The 24034-nt window shown below is 38.3% G+C and overlaps 1 protein-coding gene across 5 annotated transcripts in view; it reads right to left on the reverse strand.

The window, feature by feature from the left end:
• Frmd5 (FERM domain containing) overlaps positions 1-24034 on the reverse strand; it is a 334663-nt gene that overhangs the window by 58313 nt on the left and 252316 nt on the right. For all 5 annotated transcript variants that reach the window (XM_081748053.1, XM_081748047.1, XM_081748042.1 and 2 more), the window contains exon 4: positions 14735-14911. In XM_081748053.1, the coding sequence (XP_081604179.1) occupies positions 14735-14911 (177 nt within the window). The remainder of the gene's footprint in view (positions 1-14734; positions 14912-24034) is intronic.

Consider the following 24034-nt stretch of genomic DNA (forward strand, 5'->3'; position numbering starts at 1 on the left):
GCTAAGAGGAGTGGAGTTAAGGAACCAATGCTCCGTAGCAAGCAGAGGCAGGTTAAGTTGCCAACAGAGCCCCGTAGCAGGCTAAGCGGCTGAGGTTGGGATTCCCAGACGGAGCCCCGTAGCAGGCTAAGCCAGGAGATAGGATAGGCGTAGTCCCGTAGCAGACTAGAGGAGGGTCACCAGAGAACTGGTACTGAGCTGGATTCTTCTGTCCAATTTATAGCGTCCCTTGGGTGGCGGTGGCGCTTCTGCTTCGATTTCGTCTTCTGCTCCGTGGAAGGGGCTAAATGTCGTCTGCAGGTGATTGCAGGTCCCCCTGGTGGAAGTTCCTCTTGATGAAGCACGTGGTGGTGTTTATAAACACTTGATGCGTGGATCTGTTTATAAACAACTTCACATGGGATATTACAATATTTAAAATATTTGATTTTGGAAATTTTGTAGGAACTTAAGAAGAAGAAAACAAGAAAATGAACCAAGATACACCACAAATGTACATCGTAAACTATGTTACTCAAAAGTAACAAAAAATTGGCTACTTACTAATGAATCCGCCCTTGAAAAATTTAAAGATTTTGACGTTTCGGAACTCTCAGCTGGTTCCTTCCTCAGTGGCAAGGTAAAAAGGATTAAAACGGAAAGGAGATAAAAGGAGTAAAAACAGGAATACATACCACTATAAAAAAGTAACGTACAAAAAATAATCCTGAGATGAACAGAGCAGAGTGAAAAAAAGAATGAACTGAATGAGTTCCGAAACGTCAAAATCTTTAAATTTTTCAAGGAAGGATTCATTGGTTAAGTATCCAATTTTTTTGTTAATTTTAAATATCCTCCCATGCAATTATGTTACTCAAACTTTAGAAAGTTAACACATACGTATTAACATATGATCAACTTCGACTTGAAACCATTTCGGCGAAATTATCATGGTAATGCTAGTTTAAAATACAATCACAACATTAATTTTACTTGATCAACTAATACAGCGTGATTCAAAATTATGTGAACGATTACAACTCCTTATAACGTTTTTATTAATCATCCAAATAGCTTCAAATCTTACAGTTAAATGCTAAAACTCTCCAAGTTTTTGTGATAAAAAGAAATGAAAATAGTACACCACAAATGTTCTATGTGGGCCCCCTTTGTTACCATGCATACATCTATTCGGTATTCCAATTCCGCCCAGACCCGTTTCAACATGTTTGCATCAACAGTTTACACTGCAGCAGTGATGCGCTCTTTCAGTTCATTCACATCTTGGGTTAGAGGAGGTTTGTAGACAATGTCTTTTAGATGTCCCCACAGAAAAAAATCGCAGGGGATTAAGTCCGGTGATCTTGGTGGCCAACGTAGAAGCTGATGATCATTTTTACCTGACCGCCCAATCCAGCGGTGTGGCAGTCTGTTGTTGAGGAAATTTCTGACACTGTGATGAAAGTGACATGGAGCTCCATCCAATTGATAGATGAAGTTTGCACTGTCATGTTCGAGCTGCGTCATAAGCCACGTAGTAAGCATTTGTAGAAATGTTTGTCCAGTCACAGTTCCTTCGTCAAAGAAGTACGGACCATAAACTTTTGAAGATGAAATTGCACAAAACACATTCGTCTTCGGTGAAACACGCACAATTTCACAGATTTGGTGAGGATTCTCAGTTCCCCAAATGCGAACATTTTGTTTATTCACTCTTCCTGTCGCATGGAACGTAGCCTCATCACTGAAACAAAGTTTGCCCAAAAATCATCATCAACACTACACAACTCTTGAAATGACTCACAAAAAGTCTTGCGACACGTGTGATCATTAGGTGTTAAGTGTTGCAATAATAATATAATAAAGTGCTATATGTATAAATGATATTCCAGATTTAATCTTCATCCCATAGACCGGCTCCAATCTCCTTTCTGCACCAGTACTTTCACCTCTCACCCCAGATAGAGGGCGTAACCCTCGCAAGGGAGCTAGCCTTTGGCTAGAAAAAAAGCGCTTTTATTGTCTTTGAGCATTTTAATAGATAGAAGATTGGCAGCTGGTAAATTACTTTAACTTTGGCCAGAGGTGCCAACCTCAGAGAACAAAATTATCAATTTTCGTTTCTAAAATCATTGTATATTACAAAAACAATCATATATTCGTTGTGCACGTGATAATTGTAGAAACAAGTATAATACTACTAATAATATATAATAAACTTATTTAGCAATCTTCAGTTTCCAACTCCAAAAAGGCGTCATTGTCCTCGATTTCTTCTATTATTGATCCTTATTAACACTACTGTACTTTGAACAATAACAATATTTCCATCCCCTCCTAAACATAGTTGAACTTAAAGAATGGATGCAGGGTTGCCATTTGCCAATTCGCAAATCGTTATCGATTTATTTGATCGGAAATGACTGTTAAAAACCTAAATATTTGTGTTTTATTATTATTTAGTGCACATCTGCAATTTATTTGCTCATTGCAAAGACTGCAAAAACGTGTGCGTTCTAAAATTATCGTATATTCGCCTATTATCGTAAAGGCATTATCGTATATATCATTAAAGCTTAAATGACCGTATATCTCGATAAATTATTGGCAAGTCTGGGTCTGACCCACTGCGACTCATATACTCCGAGATTTTGTACGGAGATGCCATTTCGTGTGCAAAAAGCTCAATACATTTTAGACTACCTGATATAGTGTTTTAGTGAATATGCCATTTTGCAAATACAATAGAAATGCATTTCTTTATAAGCACGCGTAAACTAGTTGTCATAAATGCAGAAATATCACCATTTACAACCTACGTGGGATTTAACTTGAACAGGGAAAATTTTGTTTCGTTGGTGCGAAATTTGTCTCAGAAATACTAGGAGCACTGCAAGAGATCAATCACAAACCTGGTAAGAATGTGTATTTTTATATTAGAACACACGAGAAGAACCAACACGTTTTTATTGCTCTAATCGTTAAATAAATAACCAACAATAGTGATGAAAAAAATAGTCACAAAAATGTCGATTTAAGAGCAACAAATAAAATAAAAAATACAACAATGTTCCTTTATAACCATAGCAGCATTTTATTCACTTTTTTCATTTTCCTCATTGCTTACACTAACCCTTTCTTTCAAATTTCCTTATTTTCTCATCTTCAACAATCCTCTACACACACACACATTAGCATCATTCTACTTCATCATTCTCTGTCCCCCCCTTTTTTTTCTGATAATAACAAATTCTTTGGTAAAGTATCGCAGCAAAATCTTTGAGATTGAAAGAATACCTAAGGTTTTGCGTCGTGAAATATCAAGGAATTTGCTAGAATCTGGTTCCAGGCCGGTAGCCAGCCCAAAAATTTAGGGGGGGGGGGGGCGGATGAAGTTAGGGGGGCTCGATCCAACAATATTATTATAGTTCATTTGCAAGCCTATCGTGGAAATTTTAGAGGGGACCAGCAAAAATTTAGGGGGGCGGCAACCCTAGACCCCCCCTGGATACGGCCCCGTCTGGTTCTCCGGCGTAAGATCGTATGGTGCATATGATCTTACGTCCCCCTCCAGTCAAAAGTAGGCCCTCACAGACGTAGAGACCTTGACGAGGTTGTGGGGCTTTCAACCAACATCTGCCTGCATCAACCTTCCTATTTTGCTTTGGATGAAAAATAATATCTTATTTTTTCTTTGCAGGAGAACAGAAGTCCAGAAATATTTTAAAGATCATTACTCGTGGAAGACACAAGCAAAATATACCTAGGTAGAACAGACCTGTGCTAAATAGAAGGAATATTGCCTGTTTGAAAGTTATGGAATAAGACCAACATTGTATGGCATCTCTGAAGACACCGTGGCAATAAAAAGCCAACATCTAAAACTCCAGATGATTGAAGAATGAATACAAGGAACAATTTGTGACGACAGTAAAATAGAGGTGCTTGAAAGGCGTTTAGAAGTGTCCAGCTATGATGCAGTGCAGCCCTAATTTATGGAATGGTACAACTTAGCCAGTTGGTGGATGGAAACTTAAGTGCTTGAAGAAGACCGACTTATTCACAGTCTGATAGTTGGATTATATTCATGAGTGGTAGATTTTAAAATGTAAAAGAAAAATGTGCTCAAGAATCGATAGTTATCGAGAGACTGGAGCTTAATCCTCTAATGATACCGTCGACAGCCGCGACTTATTGCAAGTAAAATCAGAGTGGTCCTCAGGTTGCCCCAGAAAGTATTTTGTTCCTTCCTTTCAAAATTAAGAATAGTTGATATAGCACGGAATTTTGATTCAGCACTACGAAGGAATTTACGAAACCAGGAAGGATCATTTTTTCCATTCTAAAGAATAAGGAAAAACATACAAATTCTCACTCAAGCAGAAGTGTTGGCTACAAGGAAAAATACAGAACTTTGATGGAAATCAAAATTCTTACATTCAGCGAATTTATCATATTAAAGAGTTAAGCCCTTCTCACACGGATCTGAACTAAGGCCTCAACCCAGGTTACAACTTAACAGTGTTGCTTAACTCAAACTTCCATGCAATTTCTTTTATCCTGAGGTGATGTAGGGGTCTCAGACGATCCTTAAAACTAGGTAGGTTTTACCAGCAGAGCCTCTCATGGTCGCTGTATTAAACAGACGAAAAACGTGTTACGTACAGGGCAATAAACTGTCGTAATCGTAAATATTATTGTTTTTCTATTTCACAATATGAGTTCATCCGAAGAGGATGAAATATACATAGCAGCGATATCTGCTCTGTTGCTGACACAAAATCCGCCCTCCGCTCCCCCCAAAAAAACAAGAGAGAGAGAGAGAGTAAAGAGGATCTGGCGGACCATGGAGTGAATTCTTTGCTGCATCCGTATTTTCAATGGTAAAAATGAACTACTTACAGAAGATCCCCGTTCCTACAAAAAAAAAAAAAAAAAAAAAAATCTACAGAATGGATTATTCAGAATTCCATACGCTATTGAAATTAGCCACTCCGAAAATTCAATAGCGAGATACGAACATGGGGGAGTCTGTATCAGCTGAAAAATGGTCTGTAGATCTTGGATTGAGAACTGAAAATAAAATGACTTGTCCAAATATGTAAATGAGGGCAGTTATCAGGCGCGGAAAGCTAAAATAAAGAAGAAAGAGCAATTTTCTAGTATAGGTACTGAGTGCATCCGCTCAACTCAGTACTCACAAAAAATGCCCACATAGCCCATAAAGTGAACATATTCCGCGCCAGGAACCCATCTCATGCACTACACTCGGAATTTTTGTATTGTAGAATTGTTCCCTAAAATTTCACGAAAGCCACATAACACTGATGACAATTAACTCTCATTGTTTCTTGTTTTTGGCGCTGATTTACTTTTGGCATCACAACTGAATTTTATGTTTACAAGTGTAGGATTACTAGTCTAAAATTATTACAAGTGCTTTACGACGGACAAAATAAGTGAGTTGATATGAAAGATGCCTGTATAGAAACTATTTTCCACCGGCGTTGAAGTTCTGCACAGTTTACGGAAGTTGTATTTTGTTTACAAATGGAACGCTACTAAACTCTTTCCAGCCAAGGAACAAAGTAGATATAAACAAAGCGAAATGTATTACTCCACGGCTCACACGTGCTTCGGCAGCCAGAGACGTGAACAGCAAGATCGTCTGCTAGCTTACTGTCGTCGCATAATTTCCACAATATTAAGGCTATAGTTGGTTGGTAAATAATTAACGCACGGGCTTACCGCTGTTCCTGTGTTCTCTTTTGTGTTTTATAACACGAGACGAAAATTGATTATTGTCACATATCGTCGCCATTCTGCTATAATTTTAAATGAGTGGGGTAGGCGCGCGAACGCATACGCATGCGCAGTAAATACTATATGTCCAAATACGCGTGAGGTTGAAATAAAGCTACATCTGTTGTTAAATGCGTTTATTATCACAAAATGCAGGATAAATTCAGATATCTTTATTTGAAATTATTATTTTAGTAGGAATTATATTGCGGTAGGAGACTAGTGCAGTGAGTCCAACAACCAATCACTGGTCATCGACCCACTGATGTAAACAAACTTGACCCACTGACCCACCGACCCACTCCATCTCTGGCATGCATCCGGACGCTGTATTTATACGCAAATCGTAAAAGAATTATAATTTTTCAACATTTGCTTATGATCCCCCTTGAATTTTAACTATGCCATGTGGATATTTTCATGTCGCCCAGCATAAATCATTTAGAAAACAATAAGAAGGTAAGTAGTGAAATAATTCTAATTTTTGAACAATTATTTTGAGTGCTGCGCCAAAAGTAAACCTCCACGCTTTTTTTAAACATGTTACATTTTTTTTGTATACAAATTGCACAATATACTTAAATCACCTATTTTTATTCTTTTAAAAGATGTGATTACATTTGTTCACACCTGTAATGTTCGGGCGGATACCTTCACTGCATACCTTCTCTAAGGTCTTTATTCTTGCATTTTTAAAAATAATATAAATCGTGCTTCATGTTATACAAAAAATTATACTTTTCGTATGACTCTATTAATACTATTAATGCTTCTCTTGTAAAGGCGGCATTATTTTGAAATTACAGCGAGAAATAAAGTTGAATGTCGTTAGGCGCTACTCTTTTCTGATTCGTAGTTGTATGCAAATCCAGAAGAAAATAGAAACTGTTTCTATTTCTTCCAAGTCAGGATCCAAATAAGGACAGCAGAAAATTTAAACCTGAACTAGGGGCAAGTTACTTCTCACACGATCGTTAAGTAAGGTCGTGAATTTTAGATCGTGAATCGCAGCCTTCCTTCAGTCCCGTCTGCGACAGGCTTTATTTGAGCAATGATTTTCAAAATTTACCAAAATTTCTCCCCGAGACACAATATATTATAAAGATAACCAAGAAAGTTCTGTCGCTTTTTCACCCATCACCTTCGAACATCGATATGTCACCTAAGACGTACCTGGAAGATAAAAAATCGTCCCTAGGAGAGCATCGACGACCTTCTAACAATGTTCTGGAAGGCCATCGATTCCATCGCGGTAAGGAGGGCCGTGAAGCGAAGAAGGTATCAAGTGCATTTTGCACCTTTACTAGGAATTTGAACGGGCGTTCTCTAAGGTGATTTTCCATGGAATGGAACAGGTGATAATGGACGGTACAATGTCCGGTGAGTATGACGGATACAATTGTGTTTCCCATTCAAGGGAAAGAATGGTGTCTCTGGTCATCCTAGTCACATGGGGCTTAGGAACAGGAGGACCCCTGTCCTGTAACAGGAGGACCCCTTTGCGATTCAGAAGTGCTGGCTCCAGAGTTTTGTGTTTTTCTTGAACACGGTTCAACACAGTTTCATTGATGCTCTCACCAACTGATAGCAGTTCCCGATGCACGATGCCGCGAGCAGTCCATTAAACACACAGGAGGGTCTTCTTCTGGTGCAGTGCTGTTTCAGAACCGTTCATGGTATGCTAACCAATGATGACGGCACTGTGGAGCTTCGTACAGGACCCACTTCTCATCACATGTCAACACCCTGTCCAAAATGATTCCTTTCTCAGACGAGACAGCAAAGAAACACAGGTGTCTGCCCGCGCTCCCTTCTGGCTTGGAGTCAAATCATGTGGGACCCATCGACCCAATTTGTTGTGCTTCCCAAGTTGATGGAAGTGGTGCCGAATGGTTTCTCCACACACACTGAATTGTATTCTTAGTGCCTCACATGTCTGGCCACTGTTCGCCCCAATTGCTGCCTGAAGATCTTAATTTTTTACATGTGTTATTCTTCCTTCACATGGTGCCTTTTCGAGTGTTTCGTCACTGTTGTTAAACTTCCTAAACCATCGTTGCACTGTTCGGGAAGTCACGACACCCTCACCAAAGGCCTGGTATATCTTTCGCCCCGCTACAGCGGCGTTTGACCTCAGTTCGAACTCGTACAGATACACGCCCTTATGACTCTCTGTGGAGGTCCCATTTTCACTCTGTCCTTGTGCAAGTTCACGATGTACCTGAATTGCCGCAACCAGGTAGTATGTTGGATATACTCATACTAACAACTGACCTTCGCCTTATCTCGCATTCGTATTCAACTCACGGTATGAGGGCCAATTGAACACAGACTTCCATAAAAAGCGACAGAACTTTCTTGGTTACCTTTATATTTAGGAATACATCACAAATTGATAAAATGAGAAAAGATTGAGAGAATTAGGAGTTATTGCGTATAAGTCTGGAATTGAAATCAATTCTTAATCACACAGAATAGAACATTCACGAAACTTAACGTTCGAAATGTAGTGAAAATGAAATGAAATGAAATCTTTTAATTTAACGGCCCACAACTTAGTCCTTTAGGCTAAGGGAGAGGATGATTAAGGCAAGTGAATGATGATGGAAGATGCGATGGAATGAGAAAGTAGGAGGAAACGGGAGTAAACTGAGAAAACCTACGAACACGATGTTATCCACCACAAACTTGTTTGCCCGGGGATCGAGCTAGGGACCCCATGCACGAGAGGTAAGCATGGGCTTCCCCTCATGCTACCACCGTGTCCCCCTCGAAATGAAGTTAATCTTAAGTTTGGGCAGTGTATATTAATATATGAATAAGTAAAAAAATAAACACTAAAGGATATAATGAAACACTAATTACAAAACACCCCTTAGAAATCCGAGAGTTAGTAATCTCCTTCCCACTGTGCATGTCTCCTTACTCACACAAGTAAGGGATAGGAGACTTACAAAGGAAGTGAATTGCTATGTATAGAGGTTGGAGTGAGTTTGTAGCAAATTTGTAGAAGTAACACCATATCAATTGGATTTTTTTTTCTAATAAATCCATCCATATCCGTCCGAGTACGCTTCATTGTGTCTCTTGAGGCCTTTGAAGTTGCAAGCATGTAATAGGTTTTGCCATTCAGATTTAAGCAATGCGCCTGGAATGTCCGTCAACCCGACATACGTAACTTTACTGGCTGCCTAACACTGTAGTATCGGCCTGCAACAATGTTACGGTAATCTTATGGGCTCAAATCGGCCCCTAAAATGTTGAATAGAACAATAACGACACGGTTTTTGAAAATTTGAATGAAAACTGGATCTATACAAAATTTGGAATCAACCAGCGAAAACGGCACGTTTCTAGCACGTGTGGTTTTCGAGATCGCATTGTCGAAAGGATTGGTGACATACATATAAACCTAGCATTTTAATATATAGACTAGCTGAACCTGCGCTCTCTACACAGCGCATCATTCGCATATGAGCATAAATATCCTTCTCATTCCTCACATCTGTAATGTCCCTAAGTGAAAAAAATCTTGATTTAAAAAAAAAATCGGCAAGGCGTATCATAAAGGGACCTCAATATTTCGCACCTTTTGCAAGATTTGAGCCTACTTCCGGTTGGAGTTTCTAATTCATGCATGACCAGTGTTTTCTTTCTTCTTCCATGCAGTATGTAATAAGCAAATACATTACATACGCAATTAATTATAATCACAGTTATATATGGTGTTCATTGGGCAAATCACTCCAAAAATAGATTCATCTTACTGGTTAAACTGGAGAAATGGTTATCGTTCCCTTTTCATTATTATTTGGCCATGAAATAAAAGCCTGAGACATATGCAACCCCTATATACAACGTGGTGTTGGAATGTATAACGCGTAGGATATGGTGCTTTTTTTTTTAATTTCAACGCTTCCATGCGTACCCTAAAAAAATGTAATAAAGAAATAGCGGCCATGTTTTTAAAATATTAAATTAGAACTGGACAATCTACGCAAAATTTCCAATCGATCAGTGAAAACATCATCTTTCTAGAGCCTGTAGTTTCCGAGATCTCATTGTCGAAAGATTGCCCACAAACATATAAATTTCCACAATATATAGTTTAAAAGAACTAGGAAGATGGACGCACAATTCATGTGCATTGATTTTAGAGAAGGCTTAATGAAATACAAAGGCTTTGGACAACAATTTTATATCATAAACTTTATGAAAAAGATCTAGTTAACTGATTTATTTAAAGTACTCGTACTTAAAATGTTTGTCTCTGTTAAACGTGAAATCACACATAACCGTAAATGAAAGATTTGAAAGCTATAGTTATACGTTGGAGCTCGGGCGCTTTTCATTGCTATTGTAGCATTTTAAAAGATAAGACTAGCTGAGCCTGCGCTCTCTACACAGCGCATCATTCACATATAAGCATGAATCTCCTTGTTATTCCTCACATTTGTACATGTCCCTTTGCACACACAATTTAAAGACGTCTTGATACAAATTGGCAAGAGATACTCTAAAGGGAAGATTTTTTTTCGATTACTTTTTCAATATCTCGTTTCGTCTGCAAGATTTGAGCCTACTTCCGGTTGGAATTTTTAATTAATGTATGACCAGTGTTTTCTTTCTTCTTGCATGCAGTATGTAATAAGCAAATACATAAACTAACTAACTCTATGGCCTGTGGAGCCCGGAGGTTTAATGCCGCATTCGCAAAAACTCTCCACTGACTTACGTATATCCTTAGCCAATTGGATCCAGTTTCTACTTTGCATTCCTATTTCTGCGAGATTCATCTTAATATTATCCTCCCACCTGCGCCAAGGTCTTCCTAATGGTCATTTTCCGGCTAGTCTTCCTGTTAAGATTTTGAAAGCGTTCCTTCTTTCTTCCATCCTGGCTACATGACCTACCCACCTGAGCCTCCTAGATTTGATGACTCTAACAATGTTGGATAAACAGTATAAATTCCTCGTTATGAAGTTTCTGCCATTCCCTATTCCCGTTTCTCTTGGGTCCGAATATTCGTCTCAGGATCTTGTTCTCAAATATTCTCAATCTATGTTCTTCTTTTCGAATAAGCGACCATATTAAGCAACCACACAGAACAACAGGCATGATTATAGTTTTATATATTTTAAAATGAGCTAATACATTACACATACAATCAATTATAATGTCAGTGATATATGGTGTTCATTGGGCAAAACACTCCAAACAATAAAGATTCAACTTAGACTGGAAAATGGTTATCCTTCCTTTTTCACTATTATTTGGTCATGGAACAAACGCCTGAGACATATACAACCCCAATATACAACATTGTGGTGTTGGAATGTATAACGCATAGGATATGATGCTTTAGTTATTTTTTTTAATTTTAACGCTTTCGATATACCCTAACAAATGTAATAAAGAAATAATGGTCATGTTTTTTTTTTTTTAATGTTCAATTAGAACTGGACAATCTACGCAAAATTTCCAATCGATCAGTGAAAACGTTATCTTTCTAGAGCCTGTAGTTTCCGAGATCTCATTGTCGAAAGGATTGACCACAAACATATAAACATAGTTTAAAAGAACTAGGAAGATGGAAGCACAATTCACATGCATTGATTTTAGAGAAGGCTTATTAAAATATAAAGGCTTTGAACAATAATTATATATCATAAACTTAATGAAAAAGATATAGTTAACTAATTTAGACTATTTAAAGTACAAATACTCAAAATGTTTGTCTCTGTTAAACGTGAAATCACACATAACCGTAAATGAAAGATTTGAAAGCCAAAGTTATAGGTTGGAGCGAGGCGATTTTAATTGCTATTGTAGCATTTTAATAGATAGACTAGCTGAACCTGTGCTCTCTACACAGCGCAACATTCACATATGAGCATGAATCTCCTTGTTGTTCCTCACATCTGTACATGTCCCTTTACAGACACAAGTGAAAGGCGTCTTGATAAAAATTGGCAAGAGACACCATAAAGGGAAGATTTTTTCGATTACTTTTTCAATATCTCGCACCGTTTGTAAGTTTTGAGCCTACTTCCGGTTGGAGTTTTTAATTCATGTATGATCAGTGTTTTCTTTCTTCTTGCGTGCAATATGTAATAAGCAAATACATTACACACACAATCAATTACAATGTCAGTGATATATGGTGTTCATTGGGACAAAACACTCCCAACAATAAAGATTCAACTTGCTGTTAGAGGTATGCAACTCATTTATACAATTATGCGGTGTTGGAATGTATAATGTGTAGGATATGATGCTTTAGTTTTTTTCTTAATTTCAATACTTCCAGTGTACCCGTAAAAATCTAATAAAGAAATAATGACCATGTTTTTTAAATATCCAATTAGAACTGGGCAATCTACACAAAATTTGAAATCGATCAGTGAAAACGTCATCTTTCTAGAGCCTGCAGTTTCCGAGTTCTCATTGTCGAAAGGATTGGCCACAAACATATAAACGCCCACAAACGTATAGTTTAAAAGAACTCCAAGACAGCAGCCAACTCCGCCGATTTGGGGGGGGGGGCATTCAGATGAAGAAAACATATATTAGGATTTAAAAAAACAAATTGCATTCAAATTATGCCAAGTATTGTAATTTTACAAATACAGTAAGGGGGCCCCCATGAGCTTTGGGGGACCCGGGCCTCCCGGGATCGGCGCCTATGATGGCAGCACAATTCATTTTCATTGATTTTAGAAAAGCCTTATTAAAATAAAAAGGCTTTGAACAATAATTTTTAAAAATAAACTTTATATGAAAAAAGGTATACTTAAATAATTTATTTAAAGTACACATAGTTTAAAACATTTGTTTCTGTTAAACGTGAAATTACAAATAACCGCAAATCAAAGGTTTGAAATCAAAGTTTATAGGTTGGAGCGCAGGCGCTTTTATTGGTATTGAAGCATTTTAATAGATAGACTAGCTGAACCTGCGCTCTCTACACAGCGCATCATTCACACTTGAGCATGAATCTCCTTGTTATTCCTCACAACATCTGTATAGTCCCTTTACAGACATGAGTGAAAGATATCTTGATAAAAATCGGAAAGGGCTATCATATAGGAAAGAATTTTTCGATTATTTTTTCAATATCAAGCATCGTTGCAAGACTTGAGCCTACACGGTCATGTATGATCAGTGTTTTCTTTCTTCTTGCATGTAGTATACAATAAGCAAATACATTACATACATAATTAATTATAATGTCAGTGATATATGATGTTCATTGGGCAAAACACTCCAAACAAGAAAGATCATTATCATTTGGCCATGAAACAAATGCCTGAGAGATATACAAAGTTGTGTTGGAATGTATAACTTACAGGATATAATGCTTTATTTTTACAAATTTCAACACTTCTAGTGTAACCCTAAAAATGTAATACAGAAATAACGGCCACATTTTTAAACATTCAATTAGAACTGACAATTTACACAAAATTTGGAATCGACCAGAGAAAACTGCACGTTCACAGCATTTGTGGTTTTCAAGATCTCATTGTCGAAAGGATTGGAGATAAACATATAAAGTTTTCTTTGGAGAGAAACATATAAACCTAACATTTTAATATATAGATATTTACTAATTATGCAAATAATAGGTTTCTGTTGGATACAGAATTTACCAAAGGCACGACTGACGGTTTCGCCAATTCGAACAGATGAAGAAAATTATTGACTTCGGCTAAGTGTTTGTGAAACCAGTGGCGTACGCAAATGAGTTAGGGGTTTTAAAAGATATTATGTAAAAATATAAATTTACTATAGGGTGGGCGGAAATTAACTCCCCATTGAAAATTGTTAGTAACTTTTTCAAATACTTAACAAATGACACAAAAAGCATTTTGTTTCTTACAATGGTAGAATTGTTTGCATTGCTAAAACTGCACATAAGCACCAATTGTTGGGGATGTTTGCGACAGATATCTGCAGGTACTCCACTGCAAAAATTTGGCGAATTCAACCCTGTAATTTATCAACAGTTTTTGACTTATGCGATAAACTCCCTTTTTCACCCACCCTCAGAGGAAGAAATAGCAGGGCGTTAGGTCAGGACTCTTTGCTGGCCATTCAAGGGTGCTACGAAGTTCCAACCAACGTCCTGGAAAACTATTGCACGCACGGACAACCCCGTGCGAAATGAGGCGGGGCCCCATTTTGCTTAAAGATTAGGTTGTTGTAATTGTCTTACGTGGATACAATATCATGAACATAATCTTCCACCATAGCAACCTACCGTTCTGCATTCATTGTATCCAGAACGACATATGGACCCACAACTTTTGTGGATGTCTTGCCGCACCACACTATGACCGAGTGAATATTTCGCGAACCATTTGCACATTTTTCCCCGTCCTGGATGTTGAGAGGTGACCGTGTCTCCTAATATCTGCTAGGACTTGTGTTTATTAAGTTCGATTGATAAATCTTTATAATCTTTGCATCTACCAAGGTACGAGGTCCTTTCATACTTTGACATAATCACTCTACTTGTACAGTACCATGGATTGCCACACTTCGTACCGGGGTGCAAACTAAGCCCGCTCAACCAAGGTTAGACGTTGCGCCATGGTCCGCTACTGATACATGTAATGACATAAATGAAATGCGATGTAATAAATTCTACTACTGTAAGGAACAGAGTGGATGATTTTGTTCATGAAAATTGGTTACGTATTTAAAAAAACTTATAAACAATTGTCAATAGGGTGTTATTTCCCGGAGCGTTCTGTATATTAAGAAATGATTAAAAAGTTGCGCATCCTGAAGTGATATGAACTTGGGTGCTTTAACTCTCTTCCCTTGATTGAATTCTCTATATGCCACTGAGTGAAACTAATTAAGTTAGAGCTTTTGTCATTGAATAGAGATATGGAACACACATATATAGGCCTACTTACTAATTGTATATAAGAAATACACTTACATTGTAAGATATATGCTGCTAACAAGGCAGCTTCATCTTGAGTACAATACAAACGACCATGCAGCAAATCTCTTTTGAGCTGAAGATAAATTTGATACCTCGTAATTTCTTCTTTTAACCGGAATGGATCAGGTGGATAAAATTTCACTCGGAAACTAAAAAGAATTGGGTCCATATCTGTAATAAAATTTTAACATGCATTAGCAAATGTACCAAATAAATAACTGACTTACAATTACGAGTACAGATCATCACATGACAAAATTTGTAAAGAAACATACCAAGAGTTGATGTAAAATGAAATTATGATTTGGTGTAATACACTGTAAAAAATGAGGTGTTGAAACAACACAAAATGACTACCACTTTAGCGTGTTACTTGCGTGTTGATTCAGCACCAACGGTACAGTACGATAACGGTAATGTTGAAGTTTTGTGAAGAGTATCGGGCCGAAGTCCCTGACTCCATGAGGAAGATGGCATAAAGAATATATATAGATGTGCAGGTGGCTTGTTGGTTATTACTATTGTTTTGTTACGTCTGGAAGTCTACATCTACAACTGTCGCAGAGTAGCTGATGATGATGTTATTACGAGTTATGGAAATATATTAAATGTGTGGCGTGCGATGAACACTCCGTAGAGCGCATTCGGTGCCGATGGTAGCTATAGCTGGATTAACATGCCTTGGTAAAGTATGCCAGAACTTATGATGGAGATGCAGTAGAACTTCCCTAACAGGGAGCAGCTCTAAACTTCCAGAATTTGGCTGTTGCGTGTATATCTGTCGTGACCAGTGATGATGCGACCAGCTCTCAATTGCACACTTTCGAGTGTTTGAAAATGAATATTAAAAGCATGTTGCCAGGCAGGGCATGCCTAAGAAAGTGTGGACAGGACTATCATCTTGATTATGTGCACGCGGACCTCATGAGAGATTGAACTGCAGCGAAAGATGGGGTACAATGCCGAGATTTTGCGTAATGCTCGTTGCTTTATATCTTTGATATGTGGGGCGAACGTGAGCCCACGATCTAAAGTCACACTCAAATATTTCGCGTGCGTGGCGTGAGGAATGTGTGCGTTCTCATAGATTATATTTCGAGGGGCGCGGATGCGTCTTCTACTGTGGATGACAGCGCAACTTTTGTCGGCATTTACTTTAACCCTCCAACGTCTGGCTCATTCCTGAAAACCGTCTAGTTGACGTTCCATATAGATGTAGCACTGTTGTGAAAAAGGTGGTATCGTCGGCATACGTTGCGAAAAAAGCAGTTTGGTAGAGTCGGGAGATCTACTGTATAGAGATTATATAAAAGCGTGAAAGTACAGCGCCCTGTGGAACACCTGAACACCTGCTTTAATTGGCCTACAGGAGGATTTGATACAATCAACCGACACATGAAAGGTTCTGCCAATGCAGAAGACGATCCGGCAGACCTTGTGTGTATAGTTTATATAATAATCCTGCTAACCAGACTTTATCAAATGCTTTTGACACATCCAGGTATACTACCAGGTGTTTTGCTATTGAAAGCCACTGTTAAGTGATCAACTACTCGTAAGAGTTGCGTAGTAGTGCTATGTTGAGCACGAAACCCAAACTGATGGAAGGGTAGAAGATCACTATTGGCGACATGTTTTTCAGCCCCTAGAGGAATACGCGTTCAAATAATTTACTCAAGTGTGACAGGAGACTTATCGGCCTATAGTTTTCCGGAAGCAGCGGATTCTTTCCGGAAGCAGCTGTCTTTGTCGGTAGACAATATATGTGTTTTTCTATTTCCCGAGGTGTAACTAGGTTGATGCCAGTGTCGGGTTTTGTGTTCGTATACTATATAAGGTAGTTCTAATGTGCTGGTGGAGATAAGGATCGAGTTGGCCTTTATTGGGCTGAAACTGTGCTTGCAGATTCAGCAAAAGTAGCCGCTTGCGACTGAGGGTCTTGAGTCAGTCCTTTTGGTCCTTGGAGGACTCTAGCTCTGGAAGCAATAGTAGCCCGTTGGAAGGATTTAGAGTATGTCCAAATTTTGCGATCATTTATTGTGAGGTTACGAAAAGTATCTTCCCAGTACTGTTGATTTTTGTCGCTGAGTCAGCATCTTGATATTTGCACGCAGTTTATTCCAGTGTCTTGTAGGCTGGATGAAGTGTGTGCTGCCAGCGACGTCTAGCCCAACGTTTTAAATGAAGACAGAGTTGCAGATGTAGACTGTCGCATTGCCCTGTTTGCGTTGGAGAGATTGTAGTAGTGGAGCTTGCTGCCTCTGCTGTACGGACTGCTATTGTGATTTGAGAAACTGCTTGATCGATGTCCTGAATGGTGGCGAGCCGATCTCTTAGATCGATCAGAGTTTAATTCTTGTTTAAACACATCCCAATAAATTTCTGTGTTTGATAATAGGAGCAGTATGGGCAATGCTACGGTGGAAGACGTGAAAAATGACTGGATCGTGGTCTGAGTCTAGGTCCGAGATGACATAAGGATGTGTTTTGCAAAGAGCAACGTCAAGCACGTCGGGTTGTCCGCCGAATTTTGGATGATGAGTTGGATCTGGTGGAGCTCTGATGATGAAGTTGGACTGAGGAGATATTGATGTAAAGCGTCCCCAGCAGTGTTTAGAGTAATGGAGTTCCATTCTCCACGCTTAGCATTAAGGTCACCAGCTAAAATAACTTTGGGCCCTAAGTTTGCGATGATATCGAAGTCAGTCGGTTCTAAGTGTGTGGCCGGAGACCTGTACCCGGTGACCAGTATTAATAGAACTCCTGGAGTTATTAGCTCAACAGCAAGTGCCTCTAAAGTAAGTAGTGGTGGTATTGTAAGCAACCTTCCTGGTAATGACTTTTTGATGATATGCAGCAATCCTCCTTTCTGTCTACCCACTCTATCCTGTCTGTACACAATGTAATTAGATAGGCACCAAGTAGTGATGCGAGCAGTAAAATGTGTTTCTTGGATGAACATGACATCAATTCTATGTTTTATTAGAAAGCAGAGAAGCGTTTGTTTCTGCCCCTCGAGACCGTCTGCATTCCACATAGCATATATAAGTGTGTGGTGTAGGACGCCGGATTTAGAAACAGCCATCGTCAACCATTTCCGCTATTGTTTCGATTACTGCTGTAGTCTTGGAAGCTGAGTCTGCAGCTTGTCGAAAACGTGTAATACCACGTTTAATGTGTGTAAGTATTTTACGGAAATGTAAGCCCTTGAATAATGAAAGAACTGACTTTAAGTCAAGGGCTTCGTTAGAGTTCTCTTGTTGGACGGCAGTAGCTGGTTGGGTGTGAGAAATGGAAGCTTCAACGTCTTCGTTATCCGTAGTCACGGGTTGTTATCAGCAGTGGGAATGGAAGTTTTCTCTGCGGGTGGTATGTGGAAACTTTTCTTAGCTATATCTGGGTGTTTCTTCGGTTGTTGCACCGGCAATTTGAGAGCTTCTGAGTAAGATTTAAGTACCGGACAGCCACGGTAATTTGCTGGGCGATCTCCCTGAGAGTTTGCGCAGGTGGTGGGTGTGGATGTGTCTGATTTGCTGCATGACTGGGTGAAATATGATTGACCACATTTGAGACAGCTCGGGTGGGCTTGGCAGGTGTCTTGCGAATGCCGCAAGCGTTGACATTTGTAACATTGCAGGACTGAGGGAGGCTTGTAAGGCTTGTAAGGTAAAACAACAAAGAACAGTGGCATCATTACTTTCGTGTTATCCGTTTTACTCTTGTGAGACATTTGGTGGACACTTCTTGGTTTATAGCCCAATCGGATAAATTCATCTTCAGATCGACTACTTCAGTGTCAATAGGTAGTTTTCGAACAACTACCTTAATGGGCCTTTCATTTTTTGCTACTCCTGTGACATATTCAGTCTTCGTTTGTTCACAATAAGTCTTGATAGAATTGTAATCATCTTTGTTAGCTGCCTGAAGTCGAATGCGCTCCTTATTGGGCTGTGCTAAGGGAGGCTCCTTCAATGCTCGTGACAAAGTCTTTATGAAGGTATATGTGTTTGTAATTCCGTATATGAAAATTGGAGGTGGCTTGAAACTGGAGGGCTTGTTAGTCGGCGCACTGTTGTTACTGGCACTAGCATTATCTGTTTGTTCGGAAGACAAAACATCGAACTTATTACTAGTGGGAAGAGGTGGACATTCTTGGGTGCTATTAAATAGTTTTTCTGCCTTGTTGAGATTTTCCAAAGGAGACGTACGTCGCTTTAGTGTTCCCACTACTGTGAAATCCATGTCATCAGTGGTATTCGACATTGATGGCTATGAAATACTTGTCTGTTTACGATTTTGACTTCGGTGGAGCGGTCATTTGCTTGTTTTTACCTGAAGACACAAGGAAATCTGGTTTATACGTTGCTCTTATCATTTTACCCCTGATATTACGAATCTTGGATGATTGTGCCTTTTTCTCAGATTTGACTGGTGTCTTCTGAGAGGCCATCTTTATAGTTAATTTAGAAGATGGCGCCAGCTTACCAGAAAGGAGGGTAGTGTGGTACCTTTTAAACGGTTTGTTCTTAGAGCAATGCTCTAAGTTTGTAGGTTACTAATCTGCTTCCCCCGAAGAGGAAGCACAAAAAGTATTCGTTAACCGGTAGAGATGCCTAAGTCGTCAACTGATTTCGGGTGTCTCTTCATCCGAAGAGGAGAGTATCAAAATAAATCGTGAAGCCAAAAGAAATAGCAAGGTCGTCAACAGTTAAGATCGATTAGGTGTGTTAGCCTTCGTGGAGGTTTAGAATCAACTCGACGGTTGTTTCCTTGACCTCAAGGAGGCAAGTAATCCAACCGTATATAAGATGTTCGTGATTCAATAATTCAACCAATGGGGATGGAAATACTAAATGACTCGCTTATTTTTCTCCGCCAGCTACGGATAACCTATTTTTTAACTTGGTTAGAGCTCCAGGTGGCCAGTTCGTCAGCACCAAGCACATCGCCTTCCGAGCATATCAGAAATAACTCGTTACTACCTGAATTTGCATTGGTATTTATCGTTTAATATGAGCAAAGCTTTGCGAAATATATTTGGCACTTATGCTAAGTAACGAATAATGTTCTATGTTTTCTGTAATCAATCACAATAATATTGTTGTAAACCTGTCAATCGTTTGACAACAGTTACATAGGCAACAGTTCTGCCATTTTCTGTTCTTACGTGCTAAGACACAAGAATAACAGATAAGGAAAATAGATGGAAGCACAGCTATCTGTGTAACTGTTGTCAAATGATTCACAGGTTTACAACAATATTATTGTGACCGATTACAGAAAACATAGAATGTTATTAGTCACTTGCCATAAATGCGAAATATATTTCCCAAAGCTTTGCTCATACCAAACAATAATAATAATAATAATAAAAATGCAAATACTCACAGCCACTAACAAGGTATTTCTGATATACTCTGAAGGCGATGTGCTTGGTGTTGAATTGATACACAAGTAACACGCTAAAGTGGTAGTCATTTTGTGTTGTTTCAACACCTCATTTTTTGCTGTGTACATTTTCAGATATATATAACAACAACGTACCAGGAACTCAAAAACACATTTGGGAAGTGGTTACTTAAATCAAATGAAATGACAAAAAAAAAAAAAAAAAAAAAGATTTTTTCCTAAGATTTTTAATGCCAAAATTTCCGATTAATTATTATACAAGAGATATTCTTTGCCTATTATGTATAAGTAAATTTAACATGTTCGAAACAGTTGCAGTGACTCACATTCAATTTTGTGTAATTCATTCGTTTTACAGTTAATAAGCTTCATGCTTCTCATATCATTAAACTGAACTAAATTCCTTGGCGTTACAATCCATAAACGGCTACTTCCGGCCAGATAACACATTCGATACGAGTAAATGCACGTATTTTCAGCACACTATTTCTGGCCTTCGAAAATCGAAGCTCACTACCTTTTAATTTAGACAGATCTCCAATTACCAGACGATATGAAATAAACACCGGAACTCTGTACCACTACCACAAACGAACCCAGGACCACCAAGACCAAAGGCATGATCAGTAACCTTTTGGCTACGTACATCGTCACATAATATTTACCTGCTTTACAAACAGCTAATAATATCAGAATGATATAGATATGATTAGCATCGTTAGAGATAAAGTCCACAACGATAGAAAATCCACGAGATTCTGATTCATTTGTACTTGTATTTGTTTACATTATTGACATTATTTCTTACTTTTTAAGGTGATAGTCTTCGAGTATTCGTTGTATTCTGCCTGATGAAAACCAACATAATACTCAGTGAATTATTCTAAATTACAGAACTGACATTATGCACGTGTGTGTGTGTGTTGATTAGGATTCGTAAGTGATTAAAAGTTTCCAAATTTATAGCTTATGAAGAGAAAAAAGGCGATAGTGAGATTAGATTTGATGAAGACAAACCGCATTTTCTTCTTTAGAAAAAAAGCAGCTAAACTAAAAGCAGATATCTTAAAGGGGAGAAACATAGTCCATAGTTTGACAAAGAATAAATGTGTAGAAATAAAGGACACAGGACAGATTATCGTGATTTCAGAGTACAAACATTTTAAACACTACAACATCGAAAAATTGTAAACGCGAAGAAATTTGAGAAATACACGAACGGAAAGTAAAGAGAACGTCAATGTATTTCTATCGCTGTACACACAACAGACCCTCCATATAAAAAAACAATCCCTTTCAGAGATAGAAAATTGTTGATCAAATCTGATCAAACGATGGGCGTCGAGAAATTTTGATGTTTGAGAGCTATTCGGTTACTAGCACAATGTCCTTTCTTAGCCTGCCGAAAGAAAGAAAACTATGGACAACAATCTTTTGCAGGACAAAAAATTCTGGAGTTAAGATACTTTCCCACTCAAATCACCAGGCTATTGGAAAAGGCTATTGAGCAAGAGAGTACGAATGTGAGAAAGACAGCTAAAAGTAAAAACGACAAGTAAGAGCAAAATATTACAACAGGAACCTGGAATGTATGTGCCATAATACACGAAAAAAAAAATGAAAATCTTATAGCTGAAATGAACAAAGTAATCTAGATTTGGTAGAACTTGAGGATTTACGGCTTGCGGAGATAATGGGGAAATGTCAAGCGACAAATAGTATTTTCGTCAGATAATGAGAAAGGCAGTCATAGCGGTATTTCTGGTAAGCACTTAAAGGAGAAGAAGGTGGAAGTACAATTTATTGATGACAGGGTTGTGATCATTAAGATTTAAGAGTTACTGGAAGGATCTAGTATTAGCACAGACTTACACACCGGCCACAGTAAAAAGGATAGCAGAAATAGAGGGAAATTCGAGAAAAAAAGAAAAGAAAAATATGGACTGAGAAAAAGGGTTGTCAGTAATTATAAAGAGAAATTTTGATGTTATTATGGAAGAACGGGTAAGTAGTGTAGGTGACAAATCTGATTTGGTCGAAAGAAGTAGGACAGAAGAGACAGGACAGAGGAGGACAGGTTAATTTTTGCCGACAGAAGTCACTCATAAGTGAAAACACCAGATTCAATCAGCACAGGAAGAGATGTATATGCACAATATCAACAGATAAATCTAATAATCTTGTGTTTTTCGAATGTATAACTAAAGAATGTAGCAAGAAGGAAAGTAGTGATGAGCGCAAGAGTCTTGGTCTTGCAGTTTTTGCAAGAGTCTTGCATGCAAGACCAAGATCAAGACCAAGACCAAGACCAGGAATCCCGATGCAAGACCAAGACCAAGACTCTTGCGCAAGAGTCTTGCACAACTACCGACACTACTTGAATTTTTTTTTTATTTAGAATGTAAAAAAGAAGGAGATGGATTTCTTGGCTTCAGTAAAAATGCTGCTGAAGTGAATGTGTTACCAGTAGTTTATGCAATCCGTGTGAGTCGTTCAGACCCTGTAACATATAGCTACACTATGTCGTTTTCTAAATTGGTTATTCGCGTTTTCTGTAGATATTGCTCGTTTTCAAGCCACACAGGTGTTATCTTGCGCCATGTGAGCATTTTGATGGATAAACACTGTGTGCGTGGATTTTCTCGGCGTTTTAATGTTTCCTCCTACTTTCTTCATTCCACCATTTTAGTCATTTCTCATAATTACCGTCTCCCTTAGCCTTGATGCATAATCGTGGGACGTTAAACTAGATACTTCATTTCATTTCAAAGTATATTAGTGGTGTTCTTCTTCCAAAAATAAAGAGAAATGTAATATTTAACATCGGTAATACCGTACACCATAGGTGTCGACTACGTGAGCATGACCTTGGCTCCGAGACTCAAGCATCCGTTGGAAATTTTTAATGTGTGCTCATAAAATTAATATCGATATAACATTTTCATGACAAGTTTGATTTCATGGACGGATGCTTGTACGTTGAATATAACTTTTAGCCTCCTTAGCTATATGGCACATCGAGGATTGAGCGATATAACATTATACTACAACAATAAATCTATATTATAAAATTGAAAGTGACTATTTTTATGACTACTAATCTCTTGAACCACCCGACCGATCTCGATCAAATTTTAAACATAGATGAGTCTTTTCATCATTTCACCTTGACGGTAAAACTTAGTGGAGGGGAGAAAGGGGAGTTAAAAATAATGAATAAAACTTAATAACTCTTGAACCAAACGACCAATCTCGATCTATTTTTTAACATAGATGAGGTTCAAGCCTGGAATGTTATCTGTCAGTTCACTTTGAAGGAACAACGTAGGGGAGGAGGAGGCGGGGGATATGTACAAAAATCAATATAAATAAAAATAAAAGTGATTAAGTTTGTGACAATAACTCTTGAACCGATCTCAATCAAATTTTTAACATGTATGAGGTTCGGTCCTGGAGAGTTTTTTAGAGTTTGTTTCATTTTGATGGTAGAACATAGGGGAGGAGGAGGTTAGGGGGAGATTTATATAAATAAAACTTAACTTTTGAAACACCTGACCGATATTGATCAAAAGTTGAATATGGATGAAGTTCAGGCCTGGGGCGATTTTTATAATTTGACTTTGATGGTGCAACAAGGGGAGGAGAGGAGGGAGATATATGTAAAAAACTAAAAATATAAGTGACTGTCATTGTAACGTCATCACTCTTGATCCAGCCGATCGATCTCAATCAAATTTTCAATATATGTAGATGAAGTTCGGACTTGTGGTGGTTTTTATCAAATCACTTTGACGGTGGAATTTAGGGGAGAGGAATTGGATGGAAAATGTACAAAAATAAATAAAATTTAATAACTCTTGAACCATCCGACCGAACTCGATCTCA

Source organism: Thermobia domestica, chromosome 2, assembly GCF_964235325.1.
Source record: "Thermobia domestica chromosome 2, izTheDome1.hap1.1, whole genome shotgun sequence".
NCBI lineage: Eukaryota > Metazoa > Arthropoda > Insecta > Zygentoma > Lepismatidae > Thermobia > Thermobia domestica.